Source organism: Onychomys torridus, chromosome X (assembly GCF_903995425.1).
Source record: "Onychomys torridus chromosome X, mOncTor1.1, whole genome shotgun sequence".
Classification (NCBI taxonomy): domain Eukaryota; kingdom Metazoa; phylum Chordata; class Mammalia; order Rodentia; family Cricetidae; genus Onychomys; species Onychomys torridus.
This window is the reverse complement of record NC_050466.1, coordinates 101,946,688-101,969,904: the sequence shown is the minus strand read 5'-3', so window position 1 is coordinate 101,969,904 and position 23,217 is coordinate 101,946,688. Positions and strand designations below refer to the sequence as shown.

General features: G+C 31.5%; 1 protein-coding gene across 2 annotated transcripts in view; it reads right to left on the bottom strand.

Moving 5' to 3' along the window:
- Nucleotides 1–494: 494 nt before the first annotated feature.
- Nucleotides 495–23,217, bottom strand: part of Klhl4 (kelch like family member 4) — a 71,962-nt gene continuing 49,239 nt past the window's right edge. The window contains exons 5-11 of one of the 2 annotated variants that reach the window (XM_036174375.1): nt 19,707–19,919; nt 14,835–15,021; nt 9,772–9,996; nt 7,764–7,926; nt 5,759–5,971; nt 2,431–2,602; nt 495–1,895 (exon numbers count right to left, since the gene is read on the bottom strand). In XM_036174375.1, coding sequence (XP_036030268.1) covers nt 1,836–1,895; nt 2,431–2,602; nt 5,759–5,971; nt 7,764–7,926; nt 9,772–9,996; nt 14,835–15,021; nt 19,707–19,919 — 1,233 coding nt within the window. In that variant the 3' untranslated portion in view covers nt 495–1,835. The remainder of the gene's footprint in view (nt 1,896–2,430; nt 2,603–5,758; nt 5,972–7,763; nt 7,927–9,771; nt 9,997–14,834; nt 15,022–19,706; nt 19,920–23,217) is intronic. The other variant, XM_036174376.1, reaches the window with a different exon arrangement.

Sequence of the window (23,217 nt, the reverse complement as noted above, 5' to 3'; positions counted from 1 at the left end):
TAATTTAAAACATCTAACCATCTTCGCACCCATGCTACTGTAAACAGCACTAATAGTGCTCATTTGGGCACAATGAGTTATAAAAGGCAATTACAAAAGTCATGAAAGGAAGACCTAGCTAAGGAGAGGGAGGAGATTAGTATCAGTGAAAAAAGAAAGGAGATGGTAGCTCAAGGATGAATATTATCAACATGCATTATGTAAATGTAAGAAATGTCACAAGGAAACTCATTATTATGGATAATTAAAATATGCTAATAGCAAACAGTAAAATCCAGCAAGGTCTTATATGTTTTATTTGTGTATGATAGCCTCTCTGTCTCACCTCTCGATGTTGAGACATCTGTAGCTCTCTGTTGAGAAGTAGAGACACAATAAGAAACAAAGGAGGGGAACTGTACATTAGTGTTCAAATATTTTAGCTGTTGAGGCACTACAACCTCAGAAGGATCATTCAACATGCACTCGGCGTATTCTAAAAGCACAGTCTTTAGAACCAGAGGGGAAAGATTTTATTTAAATTCAATTTGTCAAAGTACAAATACCTTTGTGCAACTTAGGCTGTGATTGAAAAAGAATTAAAAGGTAGGAGTAGCATGTTTGATAAGCATCCCTCTAGATTCTGTTTGTTGCTTGGATTTCTACAATACAAAGTTTATTTAAGAGAAGATATTATAGAAATTCTAAAATGGAACATTTACTTGAAAGTTTACTTCATAAACACGAGTTTTCAATATTTCACCATATTGTTTAATCATTAGGTACAATAAATGAAAATACAGTTAAAAGCTAAAATGATATTCAGATAGTCTTTTTATTCTTTATTTTCAAAAGTGTAGATTTGTAGTCCTTGTATCCTTACCATTTACTACTGGGTAAACATGATTATGAAATTAAAAGAAAACCAAGTATTTCTAGGTAAAGGGGAGTTATAGAATTCACTGTACGTATTAGACATTTTGGTGTTCCCAAGTGTTAACACTGTGCAACATATTCTCAACTATAATCTTTAAAACTGTTTAGATCAACTTTTAACTTAATGGAAGGTGTTTATAGAGAATAGAGAATACATTAAATGTTTGAGAAGAGAATTAATTTCTGTACAAGTGAGGCCCTAACATTCTGAAGCTCAGGCCCAGTTTGTATCAATATGATATTCACTGTTACAGAATATAGATTGTTTAGGCAACTTGATGATATTTTACAGCAAATGAATCTACTAATACACCATGGCATGGAATAGAAAATCTATACACATATTTTGGCATATAGTTAGCTGAGAATAACAGCTTGTGAAAAGTTTGATATAGTGTGATTAGTATAGCAAACTATATCAATGAATAGTCTATTTCATCTTTGACACAGAAAACCCCTTCTTCGTGGCAAATGTGAGGTATTATTATCTAGGTGAGCTATTGTTTGAAACCAGACTTGATGCTTCAAGGCTTCTGTCATTACTTTATATTAAGTTATTTCAGACAGTATAGTACCTTTAATAGGAAATATTTTTACTTCTTAGATCCTTACAGGAAAACTGTTAATGCATTTATCACCTTCAAATACTGCCCACTGCCAAATTTTTGTTAGGTACATTTTATGGTAATGAGACTAAACATAACCTATTGGATTTCTCATTAGATTATAATCTGAGACAACACATAACACTCAACACTAACATGTAATCCACATTTTTTCAGCCTTACGGATGTTAACAATTTCAACCATACATGAAAATGACATAGCAGAATTTGAATTTGTGATCAACTTCATAAAAGATCATATTTCTTCTTCATTCTTGAAATAAATCCATTTCATTACATTAGCCAATGAGAGTTTCAATGTAGCTTCACAACCACAACACATGCCCCAGCTCGTCCAATATTTACAGGGACTTCCTAAAACACAAATTTAAAAAAAAAAAGAAAGAAAAGAAACACTTTCTTTAGCATAACCCAGAATGCTGACCTTCAGAGAGTCTTTATCTGTTTTGGCCCAACTTTTGCCTTGTCCTAAAATAATAAAACTGCAGCTTAGATCATTATAGACTGTAGAATGCTAATAGATCTCAGCTGAAAGTTCAGTTGCTTTGGGATAAGTTTTTACATTGGTGACAATCTTCTCAGTTTTTTTTCAACTGTGAACAGCTCATGATAATACTACTCAAAGGTTTTGTGAGGATTAAATGAAATAATCGATCACAAGAATTTGGCATCTGTAATTACACTGCCATTCTCTGTTAGCGTTCTTTTATGCTTTGAATAAACAAACAATGAGACAGTGACAGAGTCAAAGTCAGAATGTAGGATCCTTGTCTACTAAGAAAAGATCTGGTCTGGCTGTACAGGGGAATAATGTGAAAATTCCAAAATTAACCTTTAAAAACTCCTTAAATTCTGAAATATACCAATTTGAAAATTTTTAAGTGAATACCTCTTTCCATTCATCTTTCTGAGCATCATATGATTCAACAGTATTCAAATAAGTATGACCATCATATCCGCCAACCACATAGAGTTTGTCTCCAAGGGGGCATACAGCAACAGCATCCCGAGGAACACTCAAAGGTGCCACGGTTGACCACGAATCACTTTTTGGATCATATCTTAAGAGATTTAGGAAGAAAAATGAGAGGTAAAATCCAGTAATGTTATAATGAAAAACAATAGGCATTAATGGAATGTGTTATTGTGTAAAGCACATAATTAGAAACATTGATAAGCAATATCAAATGTAGGTTTGCTATACAAGACAAAAGAATTTTTATCAAAGAACATGTACAGGACATAACTCCTTTGAGCCACTAGATGGCGTGCAAAGCATAGAGAAAGAAGTATTTCCTTTTGTAGCACCATGCATTTCTTTAATCAACTCAATTCATGTTTTACAAATTTGGCATTAAAAATTTTTATAGAAAACCTTTCTACATTTTTAAAGTGCACACTAAAACGATATAATGTTGAATCTGAGAAGTGTGGAAAGCAAATTCATTTAAGTATACATGAAATGCTCTATAATCATATTGACCTACTTGTAAAAGCACATTTAAAGTATTTTTTCATATATCACCTTTTACTAATTATGTTAGTATTACAACATTTAATCTGAAGTTTTTCAATACATATCCAAAATATCTCATTTTTTTATCAAAATTTTATCTAAATTGATATCAATTAAATATTTTAATACTATTTGAAAGCTATATATTATCAAGACAACCTCTATGAATCTTATATATTATTGAATGCCCTTACTGTGTCACCTTAAATTGTTATGGTATGTTGAAACCTAGATCAAGAAAATCTACAGGTGATCCTCTATGTGTTGTATTTTCCAAGTAATACTGTAATTGAGGCTGTGGTGAATTGAATTACTTATATGTACAAAACGGGTGAGTGAGAACTTGCACAGGGGTTTCCTTACATATTTACATAATATCTCAAAAATTTTCTATTCATGCATAATTAAATCTCAAAATATTAATATTATCAGGTTATTATCTAGTTACAAAAATGTTGAATTGTTATGGTTTTGGTTTATTTCTTCAAAATTGTCATTCTTGAGGATTGAATGAATCTAGGTTTTTAACATGGTTGACAAGTGTCTGGCTAAACCATTTAACTATACCCCAAGGCCAGGAAATAGTGAAATTTAAGAAAGAAATAAAATTATTGAGATTTTTTTATAAACCGTAAAGACATGGAGTAGTAGTTATCAAGCAACATGCTGACTAGTTCAACATATTCAATTTAAAATATTTAAATTTAAAATACCATTTATCTCCATTTCTCCATCTTTTCAGTCTATAGAGTCAGATACACTAAATATATAATAATTATAGTGGAAATTTCAAGTGATCTTGAAAACAAGAGACTTAATCATGGGCACATTCACATATGATAGAATAATTGGGAAGATTTCTTTGACTTCTTGAACTTTATTTTTTAATTAACATTATAGAAAAAATAAACACTGATGGTTTGGGGACCATCTAAGTGAAATGCTTCTGTATTAAATAATGGTTAAGAGAAATCCAGGAAAATGGGCAAGTTAACCATTCTTTCAACAAATAATAATGTTGTAAAAATAAAGCATGTTTTTTATTTCTGTTGTGCTGGTTAGTTTTTTGTCATTTTAACAAACTGGAATCACTGGAAAAATGGGACCCTCAATTAAGGAATTGTCTCCATCAGATTGGCCTGAAGGCATGTCTGTGGGCATTTTTTTTTCTTGATCAATGACTTATGTAGGGTATTGCACACCAACATTGGCAGTGTCATCCCAGGACAGATTCACCTGAGCTGTATAAGAAAACAAGCTTAGTGAGCCATGAGGAACAAGACAGTTAGTGTTCCTCCATAGTCTCTGCTTCCCTCTGCCTCCACATTCCCATCTATAAACTGAAATAAGTCCCTTCCTCCACTAAGTTAGGATTGGTCAGCAGAGAAGCAAACCACCAAACTAGAAAACCTTTCTTTAATGTAATGGCTTTAATCATATGTGATGTGGTGTGCGTGTGTGTGTGTGTGTGTGTGTGTGTGTGTGTGTGTGCATTAGCAAGGACATTTCAACAGAAAATTATGTTTACAAAGTACAAATTCTATCTGTTTCATGAATTTCATTAAGGGTATATTCCCAAAATCATTGGTGTCTCCTGAGATCCAACTTAAAATTTATGATTTGATGATAAATTAACACAATTTTGTTTTTGTGCTCACACATGCTGTCGACTTTGAAAGAGAATACAGACAGATGATCTTTATTTTAAGCAACATATCATGCTATTTATCTGAATCAATGTTTTCCACTCAAAGAGTTTATGTTGTGGAATATTATTTTAAGATGTGTCACATTCGTTTATGCTGTGGAGTATTTGTTTAATGATACAAAGTTGTATTGCATTATTTATGTTTCATTTGTATAACTCTGTAAGGCTGTATTATTTTCCTGCCTAAAACACAAGATTGGTCTAATAGAGAGCTGAATGGCAAAGAGCAAGGCAGGAGAGAGAAAAAGGAGAGGCTGGCAGGTAGAGAGAATAAGAGAATCAAGAAAGGGAGAAAAGGAGAATGCCAGGGGCTAGCTCCTCAGCCACCCAGTCAGCCAACAGAATAAGAAGGAAAAAAAGACATAGAATAGAGAAAGGTAAAATCCCAGAGGCAAAACACATTTAAAGAAAAAATGGGATAATTTAAATTAGAAAAGCTGGCTAAAAATAAGCCAAGCTAAGGCTGGGCATTCATAAGTAAAAATAAGTCTCCATGTATTTATTTGGGTGGTGGGTAGGCCCACAAAGAGCAAAGTGTAAAAACAATCATTTAAAAACTTAGCTTTGGGCAAGAAAATACTTACTTGCAATAAGTAAGGTTGTTGTTCAGAACATTAATTTTATTTGGAAATTCTGCCTATATTTTTGTCTTTTTTTTTTTTTTTCATTTCGGTGACTGAGTTGAATTTTGAAACGGTGCACTTAATTTGATTTAAATTTCATGAGTTGATTGATACCTTTTCATAAAATGTCCTTACTCTTTTAGATTTTTTGTGTCACTACTTTATAATAACTAAACTAAACAAATATATTTCATGAAGTTTGATACTAAATTTTAAGGGCTTTTTACAAAAAACTTTGTGTTTAACCATAGGTGTAGAATGTTACAAAGAACAAATCTATTTAAAAGACTAGCATATCAGATCGTATTCTGGTAGTTTCTAACTTTACTTATTAAAGAAAAATACAGATAAGCACATGTATAAGACTTACCTTTCTACACAGTCAGAAAGCCTGGAGCAATGGTTAGGAGCAGGGGCATCATGTCCCCCTACAACATACAAGTATCCATTGTGTGTTGCTACACCTACACCTCCACGTCTTTTGGACATTGGAGCACACAGACTCCACTTGTTAGTGTGTGGGTCAAAGTACTCCATTGACTTGAGGCAGGAACTTCCATCACGTCCACCAATAGCATACAATCTAGAAAAATAGAGACATTTAAATATATGTGTGTGTGTGTGTGCACATATTCACACAAAACTCATTTATAGAAATGAAAATGAAGGCATTTCTATTTTCTCACACTTCATAATGTATATTCTAATCCATCATCATTTGCACTGAGGAAAGCTTAGTCTATTCCAAACATCCCTCTTTGATTTTTGTCAAAGTAAATTTACCTTAACACTAAAAGGTATAGAAAATAACTATGGGCAGAAAGCCAGAAGGTATACAATGTTTTATTTTTATATGGTCCCAACAATCGATTTCAATGAAGTTGCAGTTACAGAAGTTCCAACTCTTTCACTTTACACTTTCTGTCATGTATGAACTGCTTAGTATGAAATATTTTCCCTGAAGGATATTCATGTAAACATACTAAAGAAATAGAATAGAATTGAGAAGGTGGATTATTCTTAGGAAGGAAATGTAGCTATTAAACTTTCCTTAGTGACTTATAAATGTCAATTATTTTAATATATAATGATTAATTTAAATTTTACACTATAATAATAAAGATGATAAACATTTATTAAACCATATGCTTGTAACTTTCTTTCACACTGAATTTCAAACAACAGAAACTCAGTAAAACAAAATGTAATAAATTCAAGTTGTTTGAGCCTGGTGTGATATATAGAGAAGATTATGGAACTGAGTCACATCATATCACCAGGTTAGATTAGTCAGTTTAGGATAATGTGAAACTTCAAAATATTATGGATAGGGACCTATTTCTGTTTTAAATATTTCCTATTTCTTTTTGTGCTGAGTTCTAAAATACATCCGTGCTGATTTTCTACTGAGCTTGTTTATATGTTTTAGGCATAATAGTATAGAACTACATAGATCTCTTGACACTGGTTACTCTGTTGTCTGAAATTTCTATTATGTAAGCTATCCTATATGCTACCTTGAGAGGTTCTATGTCTATGAAAACAAACATGTAAGTAGCATTATACAGATTAAGCAGGTTATATTTAGTAAGATATATATATATATGATGTGAAAATGATGAATGAAAAATTTGAAGGAAAGAAATAAAAGTTATATGAAACAGTTTATCAGGAGAAAAGGGAAGGAAGAAATGATGTAACTATAATATAATCTTAATTAAAGAAGAAAAATTAAAAACTAAAGAAAACCATTAAAATTAAGTCGTACTAATTCAATGCTTGGAACCATCATTAGAGATTGTTAGCTTGTTTTCACAAGATCAGGAAAAAGTAAATCTTCAGGATGGGCAAAACCAGATGGAATTTAATACTCATGAACCTTCAACTCTCAGAGGAGAGATTAATAAACAAAAAAGTTACCTTATTCATAAACATGGGCAGACAAATGACTTTATATATTTAGGGTAAATAGCAATGCAAAATATGCCATTCATTTAGGGTAAATTGGAAATGGCTATCTTCAAAGGTATTTCTCAAATTCATATGTATATACCTTTCCTCATTAAAATCTCATTAAAATGAAGATTCTAAGTATTGTGAGACAAGGCTGAGATGTAATGTTTATCCCAAAGAATGCTCATATTTCTGGTTCCAGGACCAAATTTTGAAAAGAGAAAGTCTATAAAATATTTAATGAAGCATTTATTGTAGACAACTATTTTCCATCATAATGAATGGAAGTTTCCAATAAATGACTTTTATAATCACTAACAAGGATGTTCTGATAGTGTAGAATGTCTATTGATTGATGATCATAATACTGAAACTCTATACTACATGGTCTGGTAGCAAAGAGTTTTTATGTTTAAGCTTACTTGTTGTTTAATGCAACAACTCCAACTGTGCTTCTAGGAGTTGACATGCTGGCCACATAATTCCACTGACGTCCGTCAGGATCCCATCTTTCTACAGTATTTAGATAACTCCATCCATCATGACCTCCAACAGCATACATTGGTCCTTCAAGTGTGGCTACACCTAAAGGATAACATAGTATGAGGGACCACCTACATATGCCTTATGCAATACATGTATTTTCACTTCAGAAGCAACTAACTGCTTAAAAAGAAACTATTTTGTATCTGAAATAGTTTTCTGCCCATGTGAATAATTAATTGATTCTCATATGAGGATAAATACGGTCTTATTATCGTAGAAAAACTTCCACTGATCACTATATATCAGGGAAAACTATCATTCTTTTATAACAAAACATCAACAGAAGTATAGAGCATAATACTAGGAAAGCAATTAAAATGGAAACTAACGTTTTTCTGCCATAATTTCAGCACTTTTAAAAAATGAAACCACATACAGGATAGAATACTTAACATAAGATGAACTACTATTTTAGGCTTAATGTGGAATGTTTTTTTCAAATTTTATTTGAATAGAGGGTTAAAATTATTTCCTTGAGATAATTCACTAGGCCTTCATTTTTGAAGTTTAGCTGTAAGTTTTTTTTAGAAATGATAAATGATCACACACTGTCTCTCAGGACTCTTAGAATTGGCCTTTTTTTTCACTTACGTCTTAATCAGAGTCTCATTGTGTTTTGTACATCCATTTCACATATGTGATTACTAACATTTGTTAGATTGCATTTTTAAAAGCTTGCTTTTATTTCTCTGTAGGATATGCACATGGGTAAGTATTACAGTGATATAACAGATACTAACTACATTGTGTATGATTTAGCAGAAACAACTTATCAAAGAAAAGGTGAGAAAGTTCCAGTCCAAAAACTGACTCTGAGTAGCCATATGAAAGTCTATTGTGCTAATTAGAGAAATAACTCAGTGGTTAAAGTGGGTCCTAATCTTGCCAAGGACTGGATGAGGTAAGTTCTGGCACTCATGTCTGGCAGCTCACAATTGCCTGTAACTCCAGCTCCAGGAGATCTGACACCTTTTTCTGATCTTGAAGGCACCATTTTCATGTTCATAAACCCACACATAGACACATTTGCCTACAAATAATTTTTAAAATGGACTTTAAAAGCATATTGTGTAAACAAAATGTAAAATACTCTATTCTTCAAGTACCATAATATTTAAAGCACATGGAACATTATATAAAGAATGTACCTTGACAAATACCCAGGAGAACTAAAGTTCCCCAATATTCCATACAACCTTACTCAGTCTTAATCTGCTTAGAAACCTCTGACTTAATTATACTTTAGAGCTCCATACTAACCATAAATATATTTATCCTGGACATGAATCCAAAATCTTTTAGTGAATGCAAATTTGGTTGTTGTAGCAGAGACATAATTTTCTTTTTTTAAAATATGTATTTATTATGTATACAGTGTTCTGCCTGCATATATGTCTACATGCCAGAAGAGGGCACCAAATCTCATTACAGATGGGAGCCACCCTGTGGTTGCTGGGAATTGAACTCAGGACCTCTGTAAGAGCAGCCAGTGCTCTTAACCTCTGAGCCAACTCTTCAGCTCCGAGGCATAATTTTCTAACTAGAACTTATAATACTTTACCATTGTCAAAACTTTCACCCTCTCAACTGAGCTTAGAGAAACTGTTCTGTTGCCTTTTATATTCTCCATAAAATATCCTTTCTGAAAATACTATCTTCTCTGAAAAAGAAACCTTTCAAAAGTTGGTGGGAGGGACATAGAATTAAAATATACCGTTATGTTACAGTTGAAAATTTCCATGGGCTTTTCAGGTTTGCTTAACCTTCACAGACCCTTTAAGCCACTGTAATTCTTAGAATAAGTCCCAGTAAAGTGCTGCCATACCTAATTTGAAAAGCTTTCCTGTGTATTTTTGAGAAATTATATAACATTAAATATTTTACCTAGCCCATGTCTGTGTGTTGACATAGGCGGCATCACAACCCAGGTTTTGGTAACTGGATTAAAACATTCCACAGTATTCAACGTTTTTAAACCATCTCTTCCTCCCACGACGTAAAGTTTATTATCAACAACTGCAACTCCAAACTGAAGTCTACGACCACTCATAGTGCCAATATGGATCCAACTGTTGGTTCTGAGGTCATACTTCTCAATTGTTGTAGTGCCTGTTAAAGATGTAATTAGCAATGATAAAACCATGTTAAAATTCTAAGTTGGGTTATTTCACATTACATGTTTTAATTGACAGCATAGCACCAGGAAAGAGAACTCAAATTAAATTAACTAGCTCAGATGACAGTACTAACTGAAGAATAAGGTAATCAGTGATAACTCCACCACTTTTGAATTAAACTGGAATACTGAGCAGAAAATAGTATAATATATATGGCTTTTGTCACCAAAGTATGATTTTGGTGCTAATATTAAATATAGCATGAAATATAATTGTGGCTGTATTACTGGTTATAACAATACAGATCTTGAATATCATATATATAATGAAAAAGTCCATAGCTTGGATTTTGTTATTGGATATTTATGTAAAGTGTTGGTTGTATTAATATTCATTATTAATTAATTAATATTCATTGAATCCAGTGAATTGAGGTTTTAATTATGATAATCATTCTTTATTTGTATTTTTCTACAATTTAAGAATTTCTTTGTTCTATGTATATAGATATGTGTGTGTGTTTAAAATTATTTAAAATGAAGTAAATATTAGATGGATGACTAAACAATCAAGAATTAAAATTCCTTTCATGTAGGTTTTCGGCATTGTTTCTCAAACTTTTCCATGGTGGTTATGTGAAAAATTGCAGCTAAAGTTACAAAATTCTGAAGAATTACCTCAATGATGAAAGTTTTAATTTAAACTTCTGAAATATCAGTTTAGTGATGTAGTATACTCTCATCAGTGCAATAGTAAATTCTAACTAATATTATAATGAATTTTTCACTGTTGTAAATAATGCGTTTTGTTATTCACTAACAGTTGTCATTGAGTGTTTTCAGTTAAAGCTGATTTTTCACAATGGCTATGCTTCTAATGAAAAAATGAAAGTTGATTGAATTAGTATTCACTCCTATAGTTCAGGGATGTAATCTTTACTGGTAGATTTGTGGGAAAATACTTCATTGAAATAAAGTTTACAAATGAAAATAAAGTTAACATCTGCAGTGCTGTCATTGATAGCTGTAAGGCTATTTTATTGTCTGGGGCACATAAAGGCAAAATAGACAGAATATATATTGTATCTATTGCTAATTTATTTTGATTTAGGTCATCTTTTCTGCACTATAAATATTTAGATGACACTGTTAAAAATGAAATACATAAAAATTCCTATGTGATTTCAAATCGTTTTCTATGAATGTTATTATGTTTCGGTTTAATTACTACAATTTTCACAAATCTTTCTTTTCATTCTTCTGATTGGTTTTATTATTGTTTTAATCAGTGAAAATTATAGTCAATTTAGATTAGAATTAAAAATTAAGCTATGCTAATTATTAATAAAATATAGAGAGCAATGAAAAGGTAAATAGGTTAGGAAATTACACAATGCTACATTAGTTAGCTATCACAAAAATATTGAGCTTGAAATATTTAAGTATCTACTTTGTGCCAGATCAGTTTTCCAGGGCATTAGTCTAGCTACAAAAGGTAAGTTTTTATTTTAACTTCTTTCTAACAGTCACAAAAGTTTTGACTAGTGGTTCTTTCATGATATTTTGTAGTCATTAAAGTTAGCATTAGACATTTGTGTAATATCTGTATTTAATTGTAGTTCTGTATCTATTATATTATACAGAACCAAAACTAAATAACAGAGTACTATATTCCTAGACATTAATAGGTGAAATTTCAAAAGGCATCTTTAAGGTAACTGAAACAATATACTATAAGGAAAGGCATAAATAGCACTGTGAAGAAATGTACCAATAAATGCTTTTTCAATATAATACTGATTTATATAAGCAGATACTACCCTTTACATGTTTTTGTTTTTACTACTTAGCTTTTGTATCTAATTCATTACTGTTTGATTGTTGCTCTAAAGTGCTCACTCTGGTTTTTCAAGAACCTGAAACCACAAAGTATAGCGAGGGTTTTACTGCTATCCATTCTAGAATAGGGAAAATAGAGATAAAGAAACATGACTTTTAGTGAGAATTCATTCAATAGAATTCCAAGATTATGTAATCTCATATTGCCCCAAGTAGAAGTAATAGAAGCTCTCTTCCAGTATTATGGTCCGACATGAAGTGTTTGTGAAAAGGTACTTGAAACTACTAGCTCTTATTATTTCCCTAATAGTTGGCAACTTCCAATAGAGCTTTCTGTGGTATCTCTATATATAAAGAACTCAGAGACCCTCAAAAATCAAAGGCTTACTTGCCTTCCAAACAAAACTGTGGTAATAGAGTTCAGATACAAAAATTTTATATTTTGCTTATCTTTAGAATCAGACATGAAACTGTATATACTTAAAATCATTTTGTTGTTTAAAAAACATTCATTTAAAGATAACATATACAAGAAATGCTTGAAAATGACAAAATAGAAGCAAATGTAACAAACACACACACATAATGGTTTCTCTACTGTACCGGAGAAGTATCTCAGTGGGTCAAGGTGCCAGCAGCTAAATTTGATGGCTTGCATCTGATCTCAAAGAGACAACTGATACCAGTAAATTGTCTCCACATGCACACTGTGACACACATGTGATCACACATACAGTTAATAAATAAAATGAACACAAGTTTCAACACTTAAAAATGGTTCTATATTGCAGATTTTGTCTTTAAAGATATCACAAACTAGAACCAGAATTTATAGCTCAAAGGTAGAGCATCAGTCTAACATGTGTAAAGCCCTGGACTCATTCCCAGAACAAAAAGAAAAAAATCACAACGAATGATAATTGCATTCAAGTTTTGTACCTTTAGCTTTTATTTTAAGTACCAAGAAGATGTTAATGTTATTCTATTCAATGCACTAAAGTCAGGTTTAGTTGCTCATGTCCATAATAACAAAACTCAGGAGGCTGATTCAGGATGGTTGCCATTACCTTTTAGGTCAGCCTAGGCTACAGAAGCAAAAGGTAAACCAAAATGTGAAAAACAAGGCAATAAAATACCAAACTGTCAAACCTGAAATTCATCATGGTATCATGTAAGATTTGTTATTTTCTGAAGAACAGTAGTTATATGAAGTAGTTTCAAAATTTTGGAAATAATTTCATCTACAATCTCATTTTCAGAAGTGTTAAATTTGATATATATTTTCTAGAATTTATATAATGAAATTTAGTGCATAATATGGCAACATTTGGAGGTGTTTGCATTAGAAGAACTGATAAGATGAGGAATAATTCCTCTCACAATACTCAGTTATTATGAAACCAGACTATTTCCAAGCAAAAATCAGACAGGAGATGAGAAAAGATAATAGAGGGAGTAAATAATATTAAAAAATTCTATGTTATATGTACATATATGAAAATGTCATAATGATACTATTGCATTCTACAATTAATGGACACTAATAAAAATCAAAGTTGTTCCTCTATATGTTCTTTACTATTTTCACTTTCTTTCTTTTCTATCCTTCCAGCTCATATATTTTTATTATTTTAAATTTCCTAGACTCAGATACTCTGTTATAGTAACAGAAAATCCACTAAGTGAAAAAGCTTTGTAATTAATTGACATATTTCTTGTGTTCCATTCCAATTTCCAATGGAAATAATGGATTGTTCATAGGATAAAACTTCAAGTTATAGGTTGTTTTGTCAGTCTATCAAAAATAAATTTCACTGGACAGTGGTGGCGCACGCCTTTAATCCCAGCACTTGGGAGGCGGAGGCAGGCGGATCTCTGTGAGTTTGAGACCAGCCTGGTCTACAGAGCTAGATCCAGGACAGGCACCAAAACTACACAGAGAAACCCTGTCTCGAAAAAACAAACAAATAAATAAATAAATTTCAGTTTATGATTTATCAGTATGCTTACTTTCTTCATAATAAACTTTAGTTATAAAATATTTGCCTTAGTTTGGAGAGATGATTCAACTGGCAAGAGCAACAACTTCCCTTTCATAGGACACAGGTTCTATTCCCAACACCCACTTGATGGCTCAAAACCACCTGTAATTCCATTCCCAGGGTTCTGGTATCTATCTCTTCTAGTCTTCTTGGGCCTCTATTTGTGGGCACCAAACATGCCACACAGACATGTATGAAAACAAAACACCCTTGCATAAAATAAAATAATAAAAAATAAATCCTTGCTTTGTTATTTTAACCAAAAGCAGCATAAGAAGGAAAAAATCACATGCAAATAGAGAAGCCATAGGCAAAAATGTTCAAGAAGGGGTAGGATAATGGCTTTAGAAACTGCTTCTTTAATTTCATGGAAATCTTATTTATATAAAATTAAGCTTTTATTGCAAATTTGAATTGATGGTCTTATTGTCAAAACTTCAATGTATTTTATAATTAGTCTTTAAGCATATAGCTGGATTGAGAGCAATAGCTACATATCACTATTATATTTCTGCAAAAATACATTTGGATATATTTATCTCTTTTAAAAATAGATAGAAATACAGAGAGAGAGAGAGACAGAGACAGAGACAGAGAGACAGAGAGGTGGGTAGGCGGGGAGACAGACTGATAGGTAAGTAAATAGGTAGATAAAATTTCCCTGAAAAGATTTGACAGGGAAAACTGAATGTTCAAAATTAGAATTGTGTTCATAAAGTAAAATCCCTATGAAGAATTTAGACAGTCATAATTAATGGAGTACAATCCATAAGATGATAAGGAAAACAAGGTCATAGAATCACACAAACTACTCTAATTATGAAAATCAGCTTCGGATACACTTACTTAACAAGGATTTAATAACATCCTTATAACGTGGAGGCTGTAAGAAATAGCTCTTCTTTTTCAAATGGAGATATTTTCCCAGTCAATTAATGTGTTGCTTTTACCTTTAGCAGCATCCATACCTCCCACAGCATAAAGTGCCCCCACAGTTGACTTTCTAGGTTTTGTACGAGGGCTTTGCAGCATGGATCTTCTCTCAGGCAAGAGATGATACTTCATAGCTTCCATTAATAGCTTCTGACACTCCAGATCATCAGTAAACATCGAACTGTTTTCCAGATCTGCAAGTAACTGGAAAGTAATGATGCATAGCACATATATAACATCAGAGAGTCCAACATCAGAAAGAGCATGGTTTATTTCTATAACATGAAAGAATAAGTATAGGAAAAGACATACAAAGATTTGTTAAAAGTAATCAAAGAGACTAGCTATAGCCACACAAAGTTGGATATCTTCATCTACTGCTTGTAGCTAATGCAAGCAGTACATATTTTTTGTGTATTTGAGCTATCACAAATGTCATGAAAACATGATCTGTTAAGATATTATTCCCTGTATTTGTACTGTATCTTTATCATTACATCACAGCATTATTCTGAAAATGTATGCTTTTTAAGGTGAAATAATGTACATATGTGAGTAATTACTAGTCAAGACCAGCAAAAGTGGGTGATAGATATGGTCATTACCTGATACAATATAGAATCCTAAACAACAATGATGAAATATAGGTAAAATATTGCTCCAAAGATTAACTGGGGAAAATTCAAAGACATATTTCAAAATGGTGACATCTATTATACTCCATTCATTTCTTTGAAGTTTTGGATCCACAGTGGTGTAGTATATCAAAAGAAATAGCAAACATGTTTGCTGGGGTAAAATTGTTAATCTCATTCCATAAGATTTCTATGACATTTATTTCTTTTCTGGTTAGCTTTAGTTCTTTTTATTTCAAGTTGTAACTCTCTGGTGAATCACTATTTTGATCTGCCCAATAAAACTGTAGGCATTTCTTTAACATGGTATTTGAAGAAGGTTTGAAGACTAAGCTGAACAACTTTCCTCTAAAAAACACTTTATAGATTTATCATCTTCATATATTCTATTTCTATAGTGCTTGTTTAGAATTTAATGACTTGTCTTAGAAAGCCTACATGCCCATATCATTGCCTATCACTAACAGTATCAGGAAGTTTTCACATAAAACATATTTTAGGAATAAAGCATTATTAAAGTTGAGAGAACAAGAGATGTATGATTAGCTATGACACATCCCTTCATTCAAGTGTAAACTAATACCTGCTGAGAAATACCAAATCTACTCAAAGAATTGTAAATTTAAGATATTCAGATACAGAAGTGTTTCTCAGGATTTTCTATGCCTAAAAAAATCTGATGCACATGTTAAGAGATATATTATTAAGTCTGATTATAGACAGTGATTTGGCTGGTCAGAGTAGGGCCTAAGACCTTAGATTCTAAAAAGGTCATAGACGATATCTTGTTGCTGCTCTGAGGACATTTCATACAGCATTGAATTACAGAATCTAATAAGTTGCCTAGAAACTCATATTCACACAAATATAAATTTTCTATAAATTCTGAATTTCAGCTACCTTGTCTTTATTTAGTATCTGAGAGCAACATTATATATATATGCATATATATTTAAGTAGTTATCTTTTAGGTATTACTATTGTCTATTCTTTTGTATAAAGAATATGCTCAAGAATGCAGTTGATATTATGTCATTGAATATTTATATATATATATATATATATATATATATATATTCTCAAAGAACATATGAAGTTTCATAGTTTAATTAACAATAGAGCTTACTAGAAACTATATGATAGCAAAAGCAGTTCTAAGAGGATATTAATGCTTTCATTAAAAAAACAGAAATTACAAACAATTTAACAATGCACTTGTATACCATAATAATATTAATAACAAACTATACTCAAAGTCAGTAGACAGAAAGAAATAACAAAGTTTATTGCAGAAAATAACAGAATGGAGAATAGAAGAGCATTAAAAAGATCAATGAAATAAACAAAGATAAGGGCCAAGTTTATCAAAATAATAGCTGAAAAAAGAAATACTATAATAGAGACAAATTCATTCCAAAGAATCATTAGTGAATACTTTCAAAATTCTTATTTCAAGGCTTCTGGAATGTCTATAATAAGGGGTGAATTCATAGGCAGATACATACTACTAAAATTAAATTCAGAGGTTATAAAAGTGTTAATAATAGTATAAAAATAGTGAGCCAAAAGATTCAAGCTTTATCAAAGTATCCCAACAAAGAAAAGGACAAGACTGGACAGATTCATTGATGAATTCTACAAGATATTTAAAGAAGAATTAACATAAATGTGTCTCAGACCATTCAATAAAGGAGAAAGAGATGAAATTTTATAAAAACTGTACTAAAAGAAGCTATGATTATCCTGAACCTTTGTGCATGTGAGGACACACAAAAAAATAGAAAGTATTAGACCAATTTTCCTAGTAAAATTAGACACAAAATATCTCAATAAAATATTTGCAATTGGAGTTGAATAATATATGAAAACGGTCATACAATATTATCTAATATGTTTCACTTGTGGTATGTGAAGAAGCTATAACATGTATATCAACAAAAGCAAAAGAGTAAATTAATAGACTCAGGTAAAGAAGACACAAGATGATTTTAATAAATGTAAAACAATATCAACAACAAGAAAAGCCTTCAGCGAATTTCAACATACCTTCTGGAAAAAAGCTCTGAAGAAATTGTTACTAGAAGAAACACACCTCAATATAATAAAGAGTATAATAAGGGAAATTCATATCCTGCTTAAGGTATCATGATATTCAATTTCATATAATGCAACAGAACCATTGTAACAAAATAAGCATGGCATTCTCACAAAAACTTGTGCATGTACACACACACATGCTCACACATATACATACAGATCAATGAAACAGGCAGAAGACTGTGAAAGAAACTGCATTACTTGGCAGTTATTAAAAGGTAAGAAACGGAAAGAATTTCCCTTTAAAGCAGAGAGTATACAAGAGTGGCCACTCTTTCCATTCTTATTCAATAAATTGTTTGAATTATTAGCTAAATCTATGAGGGAAAATATAATGGTGATTCAAATAGGAAACGAAGAACTTCAATTATTGGGATACATACTTATGATTATATATGTAAAAGGCTCTGAGGACTTGACTACAAGAGTCTTAGATGGACTTTCAGAAAAGTAACAAGATGCAAACTTGATATATAAAAATTTGTAGATTGTTTGAATACCAGTGAAAATTGTGCTGAGAAAAACATTCCATTCATAATAGCAGCAAAAAGTAAAATACCTAAGAATAAACCTATTTAAGGAGGCCAAAGTGTTCTATCAGGACTTCTAAAGGACTGAAGAAGGTCATGGATACTATAAGAAAGGTTACATTATTGAAAGCAATGTATAGCTTCACAGCCATCCCAACCAAAACGACAATAGCATTCTTCATGCAAATGGACACACACACACACACACACACACACACACACACACACACATGAGGCGAGGGCATAGAAAGGAATAGTGGAACAACATAAAGAACTTAGAAATTAACTATACTCCTACAGCCTAACTTTTGATAAAAACTATCCATAGCAATGATTTTCTCTTTAGCACATGGAGGGAGGAAAATCAGATATCCACAGGCTTAAGAGTAATTATAAGTTTCTACCTCTTACATTGCACCTATCAATTCTAAATGGATCAAGTAACAGCATGAAGATTGCATAAAATAAATAAAAAGCTTTACAGAGAACAAGTGTAACAGACCTCTACAGAATGCAAGAAATTTCTATAAACTATATATTTAACAAGGGCTAATATTCAGAATCCACAAAACACTCTGAACTTTAAATACCAATACACAATTTATCCAATAAATAAAAGGACAAATAAATTGAATAGAACAGATAATCCTCAAACTAAAAAACACAAATGACCACTCAACATATGAAAACAAGTTTCAACATCCTTAGCCATCAGGAAAACACAATAAGACCACACTGATATTCCATCTCAGACTAGTAACAACTGAAAATGAACAGAGAAATTATGAATACATTAACATTTTTTCAATATTTAAATGTAACTGGGGAATATGTTATAAAATGTATGAATTTTATATTAATTTTACAAGACTTCTTTTCTTTCCAAAATAAATTATTTGAGGCACTTTAGCCAGATCTAATAAATATGAAATTCATATGAGCAATGTGTTTTTCCATGTTGTACAAACTATATTTACTATAGATCAGTTTACAAATGATAAATTGTTGTTAATGCAAATGTTGCAATTATACAATGGGCCTGCACTGCATTTGAGTGAAAATTCATGTTGAAATTGAACAACATATGAGCCAATCCTAGGTCTTAACTAAGGACATTTATTTTTAGAATCATCTTTGCTATAATCCTTTAGCTCTGTATGCATAATGAGAATACCATTATAATGAGTACATCTGAAAAGACAGGAGCTTGCTTTCAATTACAGCAGATAATTGCCCATGTTTGTAGGCATTATCCTGTATCTGACTCCTCCTAAAGCCCCTTACACAAAGCTCCTATCTTGATTATTACCACTTTGCTTAGAAGGTGAGTGGAAACAGAAAAGGAGCCCCAGTCATTTTCCTTGCTTGTTATAATGCTATTTGACAAGGCAGGAAACTGAATCTGATGGATATTACAATGTTCCAGATCATCTGTAGGTTACTCTTTTAAGCTGAATTTCCTTTTCTCCATTATAATATCTTTAATTGAAGAGTATGTTGTTCTATGAAGTTAATTATGTATACACAATTACTATATATTCTCTGAAAAATGGATGGATAATGACTGGTCTGTTACCTAGCTGTAATTTAGAAATCTAATTTATATTACCTTAATAAAGTTCCATACCTGTGGTGAAAGTAATGGGAGTCTGATATAAGAAAGCAGCTTCGCCAGATCTCGTTGCCTAGTCTGAGCATCATGACCTACCCACTGCATAAGAGCATGGAAAATTGTTTCTTCATCAGGCACATTAATATCATCACTACACAGAAGTTTTGAAATTTCATTAGCTGGAAGCAGAAGGAATTCTTGGTTCTTTACTACATCAATGAAATGTTCCTACAAAAGAAACAACATCTTCTGATAAAGTAGTTGAGAATCTGCTTAATAGAAATAAGAATACACAGTTTTTTTTTATTTTGTTAACTTCCACAAAGAATTAGAAAACACATTTTAATGTGTTTTATTTCATGTTTCCCTGTCTATAATTGCCATATATTTCAGCTGGTATAAGCAGCTATGTTTTAATTTTTCATCAAAGTACCACCATAATTTCTAATTCGTAAATATATATTATTAAAACAGGTTATTTCAAATATTTACACTGTTGAATATCTCAATCTTTAAGCATAATAAACTATTATACTCTTAAAACAGAATTAAGCATTTAGTTTGTAATTTGAGTTGCATACAAAGCAGATAGACTGTGGGAAATTTAAAACAGATTTTAAATAATTGGGAGCTTTGATTAAATCAAATCATTACATGACCTCTACTCCTAGTTTAGTCATTAGCAAAGGAGACTAAGTAGCAAAATTGCCCATAAAGTAAAAAATAAATAAATAAATAAGTAAAACAAAAAAGGCTGCTAATTCCATAATGAAAGGCTGATGCCACAAATTCACAAATGGGTATGCCTATTTAGACAATGAACCCTTTTGTGATTAAAGCAATCAGTTGAGACAGAACTGATGTTCTTCCTGTAGCAAACCACTATGGCTAACATTCTTCCCATTTATAGCAAACGATTGTAATGCTGTTTCACATATTAATAAATAATTATGCAAGTGTTAACTAATCACTATGGGATTTTATGAGGATATGGACTTACTGTAATGAGAAACATTGTTTGAGCTCCTGTATATGAGCTGGAAACTCTGGACTCAAGCATTAACATCTGAAATCATGTTTACTATATTTTCCTTAGTTACACAACTGTCTTTTCTAGGTGATAAAGCATTTATAGAAATGTTAAGAAAAAATGGAACACTATAAAAATTAAATGTATGTTTAACTATCACCATTATCAGGTGTTAAATCTGAAACTGTATTTATTCCTCAAATAAAAATGGAAAGCCAGAGACAGAGGATTTCAGTGTGCAAAACCTACTCAATGACAAAATGGATCATAGAGAAGTTTATTTAGAATGCCTCTATGGAGAGTTAAAGCAATAACAAGAAATTGTTGATATGATATGTAATATAAAAATATATTTTATAATTTGTGATCCAACTGATATCACTTCAGAGTTGTTACTTCATAAGAATATTGAAAACTGATGAGCAATATAGATTAGTTTAAATAAATGTATATGTATTATATTCAAATATCTGTGCATGCTACTGTGGACTTTGTAATGTAAACAAGTAATCTTTTTAAACTGTTTTATATTAAACCTAATGCTCTTTTCTTTATGCACCCTCTCCCAAAATTTTCTTTTATGTTTTTGGTTAATCATTAGGATCTGTACTTAATTTCATATAAATTTTATAAAATAAATGTACAGTCTGTTCTATTCTGAGTACTTATATGACTGAGATAGACTCTTTTGTGTCAGCTTGGGGTATGTATCTAAGGCTGATTGTGGATGAATACCACCCAAATAAGAGTGGACAAGCTGCTTTCCTTATTCTACCAACACAACTACAATTTGTGTGCATTAGTGATTAACTCTGAGTCACCAATAGGGAATTGGTGTCTCATTAAGGAAAGAAACAAAAGCATGTCCCTTTGGAGTAATTTGACCAAGAGTGAGTCTAGATTTGAATTCTCTACTCTATACTCCCTGTGTGCTCTGTTCTCCTCTCTCTGTTGTATGAGTCTGAATTTGTTCCTGAATATATATCTGTACCTGTCCTTCTGTATTTGTCTATGTGAGTCTCTGTGACTCCCACTGACCAAGAACTTTGTATTTATTGAGCAGCATAGAAAACATCACATGGAGAAGGAATGGTGTACTTTACAGAAATCGTTAACAGAGTTTTATAAGATATTAAGTCACTTGCTCCAACTGATTCCTACTGATCCAGGCAACAAACATCAACCAATATCCACTGCTTTCATTTTTTATGTTAGATTTTAGGAAGTTGTTTTCAACTTCTGTGTTTGCTGCATTCACCAAATGATACACATGGATGGTCTATGTCAGGGTGTTGAAAGAGTATAATTTCAAATTGTAGGTATGCATTCATTATCTTAGGCTGTGAAACTTGATTATGTGTTAAATCCAAAGGAAGTAAGCTTGTTTGTCAAATTATTCTTGTAAAAGTAGGCTAAACAGACAATTTGAGTACACAATAGAGCAACAGCCTTAAAGCTTAAGTGGCTTCAAGGTGTACTATTAAGTGTCTGTGAGGTCTAGCAAAGCTACAGCCTTTCAGAATGTAAGAAATATTTTAACAATTTTACATAGCTGCAATAATTTAATACTTACTTTCTCTAACATTATTCTTATAATGTAATTATTTATGTTCTAATCCTATAAATATAGAATTGTAAAAATATATTAAGAAGTATTTCTAATTTTATTGTAGTCAGAATAGATAATAATATTATTGGAATGGGTGTTAAGGGACAAAGCGCTTTTGCATTTTTATAGACATCCTGCTTTGACACTCAGTTTGGATAGCACAATGCAAAGAGGAAGACAAGTTCATTTTGAGCAACAAAAATAATTCAAGTTGTTTATCAAAGTGTATTTTGTCTGCAAGAGTAAGATACCAGACAGGAAACTGATAATACTTAGTTCAAGAATTTAAGCAATTTAACAGGAAGTTTTCATGTTTAGCTTTTATGGTAAGATTAACCTTTGAACTAAATAACTGCTGTTCTTTTAGATTATATGGCATCCGTATTTAGGACACAGGAATATAAATAGCATGACTAAATAACACATTGTAAAATGTCAATCTATGATAATGTGATTCTTCACATACTGGCATTGATTCAAGATTGTATCTGAAACTTCAAATTCTGAGTAATGAGCTGGTGGGGGTGAGGGAAGAAAGAAGAAGAAAATTTACAAAAAAAACTTACACAACACAAATTTAATGTGATAAGCTTTAGAAAAGTATTTATGTGTACATATATATGTATGTATTTGCCCTACCAACCTGTTACTTGTTTTGAATAATTTTATATTTAGTTTTATATTGTTCATTAGTATGCAATTAGCTCTTTTTAAAAACTCAAATGAATGGAGCAATTTAATTTGTTCAAAGTATTTATCATTTGATAAAGTTTCAAAGAGATCCATCTCTCTTGCAAGCTACTGTTTTAGAGGTTAAATAGTTTGCTTTCATTTTATCAGACAAGTATTAATAACCACAGTAAAGATTTTACTTTATATTGAATGTC